Raw genomic sequence first — 15556 nt, forward strand, 5'->3', positions numbered from 1 at the left:
GAAATTAAAGCTCCTATGGCATCTAACCAACTCAAGAGAAAGTCTCAGAGCCATTAATAAACAATACCGCGTAGGCCAGGGTCCCACACGCCGTGCGTAGGCGCCCGTCGCGGCCGCGCTGCTCCGCGAGGGCGGCGAGCCCGAAGTCGGAGAGCTTGAGCGCGCCGTCACGGGCGAGGAGCAGGTTCTGCGGCTTGACGTCGCGGTGCGCCACGCCGCGCGCGTGGCAGTAGCGCAGCGCGGTGACGATCTGCAGCAGGTCTAAATTATTTAATATTTATTTATATATTTTATTTTTTAATATATCTATATATATAAAAATAAAATAGTATGTAATATATATATATATATATATAATACTATATATAATACATAAATATATATTTATAAATAAATTATATATATATTATATAAATAAAATTATCTATATAATATAGAGAGAGAGAGATAATGAGAGGGAGGTCCACTGTGGACCTCCCTCTCATGTGGTCCACGAGGCCACAAAGTGGCCTCGTGGACCGCGCAGAAGTATACTCAAAAGCCCCGATACTTTTTACTGTTTCTCTTCCTCTTTTTTCTGCGGACGGCGCGAGAGGGCATCTGCCGTCGCGGCCGCTCTTGCTCCCGGTGCCGGCCAGGACGGCGGAGGAGGAGGAGGACAACCCGGACGAGTTCGGCGACGAGAGCGACGACGACGCGACCCTCGGCCGCGAATCCGCGACGACGAGCGCAGCGACGACGTGAGCGGCGAGCCTCGACCGCGAATCCGCGACGGCGAGTGCCGTTTTTTTAATCGAATCATTCGCGAATTGCGAATAATTCGCGAACAAGTTTTTTTGAGAAAGATTTGGCGTTTTTTTCCGAACTTTTCGGAAAAATACGGATCGGACCGTTTAATACGTAATTTTTTTAATTCGCGTATCATTCGCGTTTTAATCGCGAATTAACTAACTAAGGACACAAGTCGCACAGCCAACGTGGGTGCAACTCCGTGCGTTAGGTGAATGCATTCGGTACAATACAACCCCCGTGCGTAACGATTGCTACGCGCGGCGGAATCGTGCGTAACAATTGCTACGCACGGCTTTGATTCCGCCGCTTGTCGGCGCCAGACAAATTTGCTCCCCCATTAGTGGTCAATTTGTTTTCTTTCCCCTTTTCTTATCCCTTTTTGTCCTATTGGGTAAATTTCAAATACTACCCATGTGATTTCGTATTTTTTTACTTCAATATTCTATAATTTAAAGTGTATCAATTTAGTACCTTGTGATTTTATTTTTCTCTTTTCGTCGGTCCCTCCGTTAACTTTTCGTTAAATCATATACAAAAATTTTCAAATACCTCATCTATAGTTTATCAAATATTCACTTTAATACCCTTTTGTTTTAACTTTGTCACTGATTTAACAAAAAAAATTAGTGAAGGAGATAACAAAAAAAAAAAAATAAAATCATAGGGTACGAAAATGATACACGTTAAACCACAGAATACTAAAACAAGAATAGTTAATAAACTACTAGATGAGGTATTTGAAAATTTTCCTATTATGAATTAACGTAAAAGATAACGGAGGGACCGACGAAAAGAGAAAAATAAGAATCACAAGGTACTAAATGCATACACTATTTCATTAACCACATAATACTTAATTTAGTCAAAGAATTTGATAAACTTGATAGATAACGAGTGTAATCAAGTGTGTCCAGAAATGAAATATTACATTCATCCATCAAGTCAATTTAACAGAATAAGATCAATCAGATGAGACACGACGAAAAGACATTCTCCTAAAATATAAATCACAAGGTACTTTTCAAGCAGCGGGAATTAAACTTCAAACAAAATTTCATACTGAATAAGTGAATATTTGAGAAACTTATTTCGAGATCCAAACAGGCCTAAAAGAAAATTTCCACATTATATTATGATTTATTGACGAAAAGTTAGGAGACTTGTAGAAATTTGAGCTGGATGCATGGTTCGACGAAAGAAATTGATCAGTAACGTATAAAAATTCAACTTTTAAACTTTTGATAACAATTATAATTAGGGATACACTTCTATGAGTTACCAAGCAGGATAATAAAGTTGAAAAATATTAAGTATACAACCAAAAAAAAGGTATTTAAAAATCCTTGTATAAGAGTGTTTAACGAAAAGTTACAAACTTTTGGAGTCGACTGAGTAAAAAAACAAAAAAAAAGAGAGTAATTAATGGAGAACAATTCATTTGGAGTGAGAGAGTTGTAAGATTCCAACCCATTTTAGGCTGTAAACCTTAGATTGCTTTTGCTTGGTAGTGAGAAAGAAAGAATAATTAACGGAGAAAAATAGGGTCCTTGCTATTTGTCCTTCACCTAATTGTTATATATATATATATATTTCCCACAATAATCAACATTAAAATATCCAATTTTCTTCATTAGCTTACCCTCAAAGCTAATTTCAAGGCAAAAATTCAAATAAAAAGAAATTAGAAGTCGAGGATGTTTCAATAATAAAAAATACTTAAGGGGTCCACTTGGATCTCCATATATTTTCACCTATATATTTTTAATGTTTCTTTTGTTTTATGTTCTTTAATTTAGTTGTCTTAGAAGAGTAGCCTCTACATATACTCCTCCAGAACATGATACCTGCGGTTTTGTGCAGTGTTCAAGAAACTAATTACCTCAAAGTCATAACTCATCTTGTAGCTGATATATAGCTTAATTTAGCCAAAAACACTTTCTTAGATATATATATATATATATATATATAGAGAGAGAGAGAGAGAGAGAGAGAGAGAGAGAGGTGTACACAGAAAGGGCTTTGAGCAGTGCAACATGATCATCGCTTTCGGAAAGGGGTGGGGTGGGGTGGGGTGGGGTGCATCGAGCCAAATTACGAGACATGACATGCATAATATGGTGGACCCAAAGCTCTAATGCATGCACATGTCACGTGTGGTAATTTTATATTTCGGGATCCACTATTTACTAAATCATTTTTTAGGTAACATGATGTAAGAGTTAACTCTAAATTCTTTCGTTCGGTAAGATTGTAAGTTCAATCTACACCTTCAATACTTAATAAATTAAATTCAATCAATAGGTGAATGATATATATATATAGAGAGAGAGAGAGAGAGTTTGGTTACTATACTCTTATGAGTAAAGAATTTTCTGTACTCATAAAATTTCGGTTGTTAGATTTATTCTTTTGACTATTTTCATCTGTTGAATTAGACTATCCTCATAAGTTTTTATATATATATATATATATATATATATATATATATATAGAGAGAGAGAGAGAGAGAGAGAGAGAGAGAGAGAGAGAGAGAGAGAGAGAATTAGGCTGGAATACTATTAATAGTAAAACGTTCTTTTTGCTATCAAGTTTTTAACCCTTGGATGAAAAATTATAGAGTCAGAATGATATTAGTCGGTTAGAGTTGAGTGGTCCCCCTAGGGTTGAGTGGTCCCCACTGGGTTATAGTATTTAATCCAATGGTTAGAAATAATGAAAAGAATTGATCCAAAGGCTGAAGAACTGGTAGCAACAATGGAATTTTGCTACTAATAGTAGTCCAGTCCAACTCTCTCTCTCTCTATATATATATAAACTATCAGTAGGTTAAAATCCTAAACTATATGCAAAATGACCTGCAAACTCCAACTTAGTGTCCAAAAAAAAAAACTATTTTCTAATGTGGCAAAACCAAACTTCAGGGGTAAATTTCCTTTGGTTTCTTTCAGGCCCCTCTAAATCAAAGTTTATTTTAGCTTTTTGCTATAGATCTAAAAAAAAAATCTTAACAACAACAACCTAGCTACTTTTGAAGGTTGAAATTAGGTCAAGAATCCACTCATAAGAAGTCATGCCACTAAAATTCCACACGTCTCCGCGTGGAGTAAGAGAGAGAAATATATATATATGAATATACATTTGTAATTATATTCGAGAGAGAGAGAGTTCGGGTACTAGGGAACATATGCATTGTGGATGATAGAGAGAGAGAGAGATGAGAGTGTTAATTAATTAAGTAAATTGTGAGGTGGGTATCACATGCATGTGGGGTTCAACATCATGTCATTAATAAGGGGAGGGGATAGTGACGCTCCAACGCTAGCTGTGAAAACGTTAACCCACACGTTTTTGAGATATATATATATATATATATATATATATATATATATATATATATATATATATATATATGGGCTGCTGTGCTCTCAGGAGCACGGAGGCCTCCGTGCTCCTGAGCCGTTTTCGATGATGGACATTTCCGAATCGACGATCGGCTCTGTTAAACTTGATCTAGCGTATTTGAAGTTTCTAGAAAATAATTTTTGCGATTTTTCGATATCATTTACCTAGTAATTGAAAAGATTCAAAATCAATAATTTTTAACGACTGAAAATAAAAATTTTATAAAAAGTGGTGGTATACTACTAAAATTTTCGATCAGAAATATTGATCTTGTTGTAGATAGTTTATAGAATTTTGTATCAAAATTTTATCTATTTTGAATACTTCTACACCGTTAAACTTGAAAACGGCAGATATCAACCATTAAAATTTATGAATTTTGAATCCTTTCAATCACTAGGTAAATGATATCAAAAAATCGCAAAAATTATTTTCTAGAAACTTCAAATGCGCTAGATCAAGTCTAACGGAGCGGATCGTCGATTCGAAAATTCCATCATCGAAAACGGCTCAGGAGCACGAAGGCCTCCGTGCTCTTGAGAGCATAGCAGCCCTGCTCTCTCTCTCTCTCTCTCTATATATATATATATATACACAGCTCTCCTCTCACATGAATATTTATATTTAGGTTGAATTGTATGGGTACACCCTCTACAATAGGTTACTTCGAAGTAGGTATCTTAAAATTAACATTTTCTAAACTAAACCTCTCTACCTACTATGGCTACTTACTTGTTGGCTATTTATTATTGACTAAAATAGGTCTAACGTTCTGATAATAGACCTATAAAACTAATAAGTTGAGTTGGATGAACCCAATAAATTGAGTGGGGCTGCAGTCTATAAGAGAACTAACTGTAAAAGGTCCAACAATAGACTTAGCTTGTGTCCAGGCGGGTTGAGTAAGGTTGAAGCCCGTAAAGCTTTGTGACTGGACCCTTAAGTGCGATAGGTGCGTCCTTTCTATTAGCACTTGTTTTTAGGATATATAGTTAGCCAGTGTTTATAGTTCACATTATTGATCATATGTAGCGTAGTTGACTAAGAATTTAATGATTAGTACTCAAGATTTGAAGTTCGAAACTTAATTGCTGTTCATTTTTAACTGAATTCATTTCTAAAAAATTGAACAAAGACAAAGAGGGTAGCTCAATTGCCACCTTTCTTCTTAAGCCAATGAAATCTTTAATTTAAATGACTAAGATAACTCAAACTACAATAGGCAAAACTTTAGGATCTTATACTTTCTTTTTTTTTCTTTTTATTTTTTTGAGAGAAAGGTAGCATGCTACCCGCTTCGTTTATTTCATTTAGAAATAAACTTAGCTGGAAATGTGAATCCACTAGAATTCGAACTTGGGTCTCGGATACCAACCACCAAGTTCTTTGCCACTTGCACTAGGGACATACTATCCAAATATAATCAATCAGATAGAACACGATTTACAAATGATCATAGCATTCTTATGCACAGTACATAACAGATAAGTCATGTTGTACTCTCACTAATAAAGTGATAGCGGAAAAGACAACATAATAATAGATAGAAACTTGTGACATATATTACATACAACTATTATCAGAATTAAAAATGAAAAAGACTTACTTAGACCGACTCTGATACCATAATTACTTGATAGACACCAACTTGAAAATGATCTTAACAAATCTAAAAATAGTAAATTAAGGGGCATCTTTCAAAATTGCTTACAGTTGAGGGTTCTCCATGACATTGTTTTTTCTATATATTACCTGTCACCAGTTTGTTACCTCGGGGGCTCCACGCCCCATGCGGCTCTAATCCCTCGGCTTCTTTAGTCCTCTCTCTCTCTCTCTCTCTCTAGATCTCTCTATGAATCTATTGTATCCTCTTTTTTATAGTATGTGGGACTATTCTACTCTCATGGCATATATGTGTGCCAACCAAGAGAGAGAAAGAGTCAACTCCTGGGGGGGCTACACAGGGCTCGAGGAGGAGAGAGAAAGAGAGAGAGAGAGAGAGGACACGCTTGTTGGGAGTCACCCTACATCATTCACCAAGCAAATCGGGTCCTTGAATGTACTTTTAGTTTTTCTTCTTAGTTTTATAAAAATTTTATGTAGTTTTATGTTACGTGGAGAGAGAGAGAGAGAGAGAGAGAGAGAGAGAGAGAGAGATGTGGTGCATTATTTTGGTGAAAAAGGTGGGACTAGCTAGAGTTAGTTAGTTATTGGACTAATTGTTTTGCTACATTGAGTAGATCACTCTTTAGTGAAGTTTTGCAATAGTTAAAAGTTGAAGCTTTGGTTTAAAAGATTCAAAATTTCATTTCAGCTTCGAATACGAATAAATTAGACATCCAATATTAATTGTTATTCACCAAAAGTTTATCTTTCACTTCTTTGGTTAAGAAGTTAAGCAAAAATGTGGCTAAAAAAGCACTAAGATCTACCAGCTGATCATAACAGTTAGTCAAGCTTCTATAAGAACGTTGTTTGAATAAAATTTTAGAACTTCTAACAAAGTATATAAGATACAAAACAGTACTATTTCGAGACATGCATAACACTTTTAAAATCAAAAGGCCTATTTTAAAGGGCCTTCTATATATCCAAGCCACGAACATTAGGATTATTTTTGAACTGTCACTCGCCGCTTCTCATGTAGGGAAGCTGTATTAAAACTAATCAAATTGACACTAAATAAGAACGGATTATAAGTGGTGCAACTAATATTAATTGTTTAACAACTACTTGCCTTAAATAAAAAAAAATTCACCAATTAATTGTAATCACAAAGTTGCTTTCAAATGAACGTGTTTATAGGAGAGAATCTACATATATTCATAGCTACTAATTAATTGACATGGACCACCCTTCTTCAACTTTGTGTGTGCTTATCAGCTTATGCCTAAAACCTTAGGCAAAAAGGGCTACTTATAATGCAACTTATGTATCATACATACCTAAAAAGATTAATTAAAAGTGGTTAATTTGGTGCATCGAGGGATCGATACATAAAATTCCTCCAAATGATGAATTCAAACCAAGCTTCTTTTGAAGCCTTTACATGCCCTAGCTATATCATGGAATCCAATGCATATCATGTGGAGAATTAATTAATACAAAATTTTTAAAAAAATTATGTAACATCCACTACTAATGTTGGAAGGTGTAAACGAGTCGAGCTATATATGTAGCCACTGTAGGTGTAGTGATTCAATTTGATTAATTTGTGATGCATGCACATGACGCGAACCTTATGAATCTAAAGTATAATAATGCTCATTAATGCAAGGGATTTTAAGGCCATGCACATATTTATGGAAGCAAACAGGATGTTGATAGCTACGTACAACTATCAAATATTAATTGTACTATACTATATATATGAGTCATATTATTATATTAGTGTAGTAATTATTATGTGAGACTAATTAATCATATTGTACTCTCAACCGCATAGTTAATTTCCATATATATCATATGGATTATTAATTAATTTTTGAACAATTTTATTTTTTATATAGATATTAATTATCAAACTCTTCACATGATACATATATCAACCATTATATGATAGCTTTGTTTATAGTACTAAAATATAATTAACAGGATTTAAAAGCTATTTTATGGAAAGAGGATCATGGTATGCATGTGCTAATGCATACCTAAATATAGACAATTTCAAGCCAAAACTTTTCTTCTTCTTCTTCTTTTGTTTTTTTTTTTTTGTTTTTTTTGAGAGACAAAGGTACGTAGTAAATTACACACTTTGTTCATTACACTTGAATAGTTCGTAAAGTAGATTAAATGAAGAAACATAAAAGAAAAAACTAGTTCTACGTTTGGTATCATATTTATTTTTAAATTTTTCTAAAAATTTTTATACATAAAAAGACATATGAGTGGATAGTAGGTTGCTTGCAATCATTTTATCTGAGGTGTTTATTTTGGCAACAAAAAATAAAATATTAAAAATGACTTTTCTCTTTAATTTAAATGTTTTTTAACAAGTCGTCATCTATCACTTAGTCAAATACATTATAAACTAATTAACCAGCTAGAATACCAAATGAAAAGTCTTTCTTCAACACATCGAATTATATGCATATAAACTTAGTATTTAAAAAATGAAAAAGGGCAATTATATCAAACAAGACCTAGACTTTGAATTCCAAGATGGTAACATACAAACATACATACTATACAACAAACATTCATATTTTAATTTTTCTTTTTGAAGCTCCCTAAAATTTAAAGGCCATGTCTAAAACAGATAAATCAATAGTCATGCTTAAGCGCATTTTCGATAGGTAAATATATCATATATAACATGACATTAATCATTTCTGTATGTGTTTAACAGTATTTTGAGAAGCGCTAGCATAAAATTTTTCCAGTTTCAAAAATCTTCTCAATGGCATTTATTGTAGCACAAGTTGAATTTGCAAATTGGATGATCATGTACTTTACTAAAAGGTCTCTCGAATAATACTCTCAATATATAGTAATTGGATTGTATGCTATTCCTCCCCCTTGTTGAATATAAATAGGTGAAAGTGCAGAGAACTCGCCTCAACTATCATTCATTTTGATCTAACAATCTAATCTTTGGCAAGTGGTAAAGGTTTTGATGGTTGGTATTCGAGTTTCTAAGTTCCAATTTTAATTGATTTACATTTCTAACTAAGTTTATTTCTAAAAGAAATAAACAAAATTGTAGCATGTTACCTTTCTCTCTCTCTAAAAAAAAAGATACAATCTAGTCTTTACATTTTTTTATTTTACAACCTAACCTTTAGGCATTCATTTAGGATTATAGGGAGATTACGTAACATGCAGTGAGAAAGTATGACGAAAAAATATCATATTTATTTTTGTACGCAATATCACGTTCTGCAAATCGCAATGAGTTTGTTATAATCGATATACTTTCTACAGTTCTATTGGAAAACACATAAGCTTATCCCTTTTTTTTTTCAATTCTATTTTATTTATTAGGTTAGATGGACCTCAATACTAAACAGACCCTTAATTTATTTAATTTGGGTTAGTTAATTACTCTTTAACTTTAGAATTTAAATGCACACACTGTTTATCTTTACGAATTTAGTTAGTATAGTTTATACAGTTAATTCATATAACTATAAATTCACTAAATTAACCAATTCGCCTAAATTTTAGGCTTGAAGAGGTTTTAAATCGGTAAAATCAAACAAATTGAAAGGCTTGATACTAAAATGAAAATTTTTGAAAGTTTAGATGATCAAATCAAAGTGATCTATACTTCGGATAAGATTTATACATTTTTATATAAAAGTATCACATCACCATTCTCTAGTAACTTAATTAGTTATTTTTAAAAAATAATATTTATTTCATATTTTTTAACATGATATCAGATCAGAAGATTCTGCCAATATAAGATATATTCAATACATTTGAGACATTACTCGTTAATAGCTCTTAAAGAAAGTGGATCTTAAAATTCAAATAGTGAACCTCATATTGTGAATCAAATGGCTCATTAAACCGTCGTGCATTTAAACAAGTCGCAGTAGTTATTATAATAAAATAAAGAATAAAAGCAAAAAAAAAAAAAAACCAACTAAAAAACTCGCAACAAATTGTCACGAAATTGTTCATATAATAATAATAATAATAATAATAATAATAAAATTAATTATAACCTGATGAGTGGGGCTGATGACGTGGAAGCGCGGGTGGCACGCTTTTCGAGGGAATCGATCCCGTGGACACATCTTCGGCGGGTTTACGGACTCGGCCGAGCAATGAATGCTTTTTCCTCTTTTTTTTTTCTTTTTTTTTTCCCATTAATTAATGTTATTGTAATAAAATAATTTTTTTACATTAGAAAATTTGCATCCGTAGTACGATACGTTAGTCAAAAAATTGAAGCTGTTGTATTATCTCCATCCACATGCAAATAAAAGAGTAAATAGAAGGTTAAAAAAAAGTTTTAAAAATAATAATAAAAAAAGAGTTGATTTAAAGAGAATTTTATGAAAAAAATTATTATCACAGTAAATTAAGATCATATATGATACATCATCATATTGGCACATCAGTATTGAGTTGAGATATGAATTACTAGAATTTTATTTATTTATAGTAACCAACAAATCTGTTATTATTATAATAATAATTTCGACAAATCTTTATTAAGGTCCTAAATTTTTTTCCTTTGTAGCCGTTGCAACAAAATTAGATTATAGGGACACATATTTGGAACACTTTTGTGTAAGTGTCCAATCCAACCAAAAATAAAAGGTTACTCTACTCAACCCATCCCACCTAGTCCATTCGACCCGATTATAAACAGAAAAGAAAAAGAAAAGAAAAGTCGATTATCATTTCTCCTTTTCCCCTCACTCAATCGACTGAAATCCCAGATGAAGATCCCTTCCTCTCGTCCTCCTCCGCTATCAGATAGAGTTTCAGTGGTTGCTAAATGCTTAAATAAGTGTTGGTAAATTAGCAGCACTCTTTTTAGATTATAGCGATATTTTTTAACCGTCACTATATACCTAGCGACCCCACATATAGCCATACTTTTTAAAAGTATCGGTAATTTAGCTAGCAACACTTTTTTTGACTTGTACCAATATTTAAAGGTGTCACTATAGACCATTTTTGCTGTAGTAAGGATATTTACTTGTTTTTTTTTTAAAAAAAAATAATAAGCTGGTACAAAGTAAATAAGTGCTTCATCAACTTTCCATACGTAAAACGCACTAATCTCGAGGCGAAATCGTAACTACGATACCTTCTCTCGTACTATAATAAGCAGTTTTTTTTTTGGCCTCAAGTAATTTGTCTTAAATAAAGAAGCATTAATTAATGATTGTTAAGTGAAGCTTTTGTTTGGATATTAATGCAACGAAATTTTTTGAACGAGGCCAAAAAAAGTATTAAGAAAAAAAAAATCTTTTTTTTTTTTGTTTTTTTTGAGCGGGGCCAAAAAATCAAAAAGCGAGGGGGAGGAGTAAAGGACAGAAAAGTACCGGGTTTTGCGGGTAAAAGGACGGCTGAGGAACGGCTGGTTGTCTGCCACGTGTAAGTCTTACAACCGCCCGATGCAACATCGACGGCGTGGAGGCGCCCATCACTGACACTGACCAAAAGTAGATTTGATATCTCGCGTCCTTGTTTGTAGGGGGGTAAAATGTAGGGACAGTCCCTCTCCTATCACAAGATTTCAATTTAGGCCCTAAATATTTTACTCCTAACAATTTGGTACCCGGACAAACCGTAATTTTATTCGCGACTGTTAAGAATCTAAACTATTCAAATTCTCTGCGAATAAATTGACGTATTAAATTAAACTGAATAAACTAAATTGCGTGATAAATAAGAATGTCTTATTATTTTATTTACAGATCAAGTCCGATAATTAAATATTTATTATAAAAATATTTATTTCTCTTAGTATTTTGTATCGTATCATTGAGTATTATATAGAACTACTAGTCCTAACTAAAATGAAAGGTTATTTTACAAAAGTTTATTGTAGTGATAAGATGCTCGCTATTCAAGGACTAAAGAGTTTATATCAAGAGGTTAGGGACCACTCTGAAATATTGAGAAAATGCAAGGACTATTTCGGTACATTAATTTCACCGTGTATTTTAACCCTTTTCATATTTTACTCATTTACTTGCTATTCTCGGCCAATCACTGCTCACTCCCACCATAATTTCACTGTCCCCTCATAATCAACATCGCGTTATACTTAAGGGAGGAGAACTACTGTACATGTTTTGCCCTTATACACCAAAAGAGAGAGAGAGAGAGAGAGAGAGAGAGAGAGAGAAAGTAAGAGAGAGAGTAAGAGAGAGAGAGAGAGAGAGATGGGTAGGAGTAATAAATGGAGTTGAGGTAGAGATCGAAGAGCGCAGCAGAGAAGTGTGGCAGGGTCCGTGGCGGCGTTGCAGAGGCTCTAATTCCGTGTCTTTATTATATATCCCTTTACATACATAGAGAGGTAGAGAGAGAGAGAAAGAGAGAGAGAGAGAGAGAGAGAGAGAGAGGGGTAGAGAGGGGGTGGGGTGGGGGGAGAGAGGGAGAAGGAGGGGGGAAACAAATCCCAATACCCGTCGTGTGGTGTAGGCAAAATTAGCAGAAGCAGAAGCAGAAGCAGCAGCAGCAGCAGCAGCAGCAGAAGCCAGAAGCAGAAGTAGAAGCCAAACATAGAAAACAAGCCATCAACAAGAAGAAGAACCAAAAAAAAGAAAAAAAAAAAGGAACAAGAAAGAGAGAGAGAGAGAGAGAGAGAGAGAGAGAGAGAGAGAGAGAGAGACAAACACCCTATTCTTCTTAGTGACACAGGTATGTAATTTACTTGTAGCTTTTATAGACAATTTCAACCCATCTTTTTGTTTTTCTTTTGTTTGTACATATATATTTATATACATATTAATTTACTTTAGTTTTTATAGATAATAACACTTTATATATATTGCAGCAGAAGCAACCAAGAGGAGGAGGAAGAAGAGGAACCCCAAAAAGAATTTCTAAAAAACACACACACTCACACACACAAACAGGTATATTTCTACAATTTAACCCATTTTTTCTTTTTTTTTTCTCCCCCCTAAATCTATGTATCTTTATATACATATGGCTTAATTAGCTTCTATATGAATATGCACACAAAAACAACAACACCTTGTGAGAGCTAGTATGGTTATTATCGTAGGGGAGGCGTACTCTAATGGAGAGTGGTGGTATTAGGGCAACAGCGCAGCAATGGCCGCGGGGTTCACACTAGGCGGCGGTGGGTCCCACAGGGGGGCCCGGGGAGGAGGGGACCACGACCACCACCCCCCCGAAGACGACGACGACGACGCCCCCCCCCATAACCACCACCACCACCACCTCTTCCTCTACACCACCCCCTCCCACACCCACACCAACACCACCCACTCCTCCTCCTCCTACACCCGCGGCTTCGAACTATGGCAACAACAACAACAACAACAACAGCAGCAGCAGCAGCAAACGCAGTCGCAGTCGCAGTTCGCCGCGGCCGCCGCGCTCCTCGGCTTCTCCGGCGAGGGGGCGGCGCCGCCGACGATGGGGGGCGGCGGCGGCGGCGGAGGCGGTGGCGGCGCAGCAGCAGCAGCAGGACGTGGCCGCGGCGGCGGCGGCGGGGGGACGAGTTGCCAGGATTGCGGGAACCAGGCGAAGAAGGACTGCGCGCACGTGCGGTGCCGCACGTGCTGCAAGAGCCGGGGCCTCCCCTGCCCGACCCACGTGAAGAGCACGTGGGTCCCCGCCGCCAAGCGCCGCGAGCGCCAGCAGCACCTCGCCGCCGCCGCCGCTGCCCTCCAACGCCACCGCGCCAGCCACTCCGCTTCCCCCGCCTCTGGCGGCGGCGGTGGCAGCGGCGGTGTCGACTCCTCCAAACGGGCGCGCGAGCTGTGCGCTGCGCGTCCCACCGCCATCGTCACCGCCACCGCCACCGCCCTCGCCTCATCGGGTATACCACTATACACATATCTCTAATTTTCCTAAAAATGCGTTTAGAATTATAAAACTTAAAAAACTTCAGTAGGGAGCTCCCCAGTAAGAAACGAGTGCGTATCATTGTTGTTGCAATATTGTTATAATTATTGTTGTTATCTAAAGATTACTCTTTTTTAATTTGTTATGTAATTGATCGATCATGACTATGGGCATTGGAATGTATGCATGTGAATTGCTATATATATAGGTGGAGGAGGGACGGTGGCGGGGAGTTTTCCGTCGGAGGTGAGCTCGGCCGCAGTGTTCCGATGCATACGGGTGAGCCCGATGGACGAGGCGGACGACGAGTTCGCATACCAGACGGCGGTGAACATCGGAGGCCACGTCTTCAAAGGCATACTCTACGACCACGGGCCCGACTCCCACCAATATGGAGGCGAGCCCTCCTCGTCGCCCGCTGCCGCCAACGCAGCCGCCGCACTCGCCATGAGTAGCTCTGCGGCAGCAATGGCTTCGGCCGGGTTGTTGGATCCTTCTGCGGTGTACCCGGCCCCGATAAGCGCATTCATGGCTGGTACTCAGTTCTTTCCTCAGCACCCTAGGCCTTAGGAAGTGTCAAAATAATATTAACATATAATGTTGCATCAAGCAACATGAAGTAGTATATTGAACCACTGGAAAACTAGGGTTCCTCCTTGGCTTTTGATTTCAACTGATCAATTAAATTAACGTGCATCTACCTTTCCACTGCTTATTTTCTCTTCCTTTCGAGTTAAGTTGATCATGATCAAAGAGCGCTCCTAGCTCGCTGAAATGTCGCATAAATTATTGGATCAAGCAATCAAATTTCTTGTCTATGAATTCAATCTAACAAACTATATAATGCAGTGTAGTTTCTCTTGTCATTTGCTTTTCTTCTTTAAGACTCCTTATTTTCTTTCTTTTTTTTTTCAATTTTAGTCGATCGATGATCAAACTGTTTGAAATGTAGCATTAATTATTGGATCAAGCATTCAAATTTCTTGGCTAAGAATTCAATCTAACACACTAATGAAGTGTAGCATCTCTATCTCTTGCTTTTCTTCTTTTAAGACTTTTTTGCAAGCTAGTTAGGCATGCAAGTTTGAAAAGGGCTCAACTTGGTAAGGAGTTAGGCAAAAAAAGACTAAGAAAAGGAAAGCAAGAGGTTGGTTTGTTTAATTTGTTTGACATATATATATATATATATATATATATATATATATATATATATATATACACATGTATGTATGCATGTATGTATGTATGTATGTATGTATGCATGCATGCATACTTTTTGTGATCTTATGTTAAATTATTATAAGCCTTTTCTCTACCAAGTCTTCTTTTTCTTCTCATTTGAACTTCATTAGTACTCCATGCATGGCATTGAGAAAGGAACCCAAGGAAATAAAATATACTCTACAAAGCCTTGAATTTCTCTCCCCTCTACTTGTAGTATTGTTTCTTTTCTTCCATGTATATATGTATACACTGTTATCCTTTTTTGAGGTTTAGTGTAGGAGATGCATATTTTATGGGGTGGGCTATTATGTTTCTTGCTTGGGATTGATGGATGTGACCCCACAAATCGTTTGCTCTGCGTGTTTTGAGGCTGAATATTGGGAGAAGGAAAGGAATTAATGTAAGAATATAGAATGGTTGAGAAAGGATAAGAGTGCTAGATTTGGTGATTTCTTTCTCTCATTAGTCTCTCACCAATCCCAACATTAATGTAGAATAGAAGAGTGCTAATGGTTTAATATTAACCTCTCTCTCTCTCTCTCTCTCTCTATTTCTCTCTCTCTCTCTCTCTCTCTCTCTCTATAACACACAAAATGAGAAAATGCTTCTCTGGTGAACAGTTATATAT

The 15556-nt window shown here is 36.1% G+C and overlaps 1 protein-coding gene across 1 annotated transcript; it reads left to right on the forward strand.

The window, feature by feature from the left end:
* Positions 1-13083: 13083 nt before the first annotated feature.
* LOC109706191 (protein SHI RELATED SEQUENCE 1-like) lies at positions 13084-14502 on the forward strand (the record flags this gene model as incomplete). Its single annotated transcript, XM_020226994.1, has 2 exons — positions 13084-13678; positions 13913-14502. Coding segments are annotated over 2 exons (957 nt in total), but the record flags the coding sequence as incomplete, so codon positions are not given.
* Between the last annotated feature and the right edge of the window lie 1054 nt (positions 14503-15556).

Source organism: Ananas comosus, unplaced genomic scaffold (genome assembly GCF_001540865.1).
Source record: "Ananas comosus cultivar F153 unplaced genomic scaffold, ASM154086v1, whole genome shotgun sequence".
NCBI lineage: Eukaryota > Viridiplantae > Streptophyta > Magnoliopsida > Poales > Bromeliaceae > Ananas > Ananas comosus.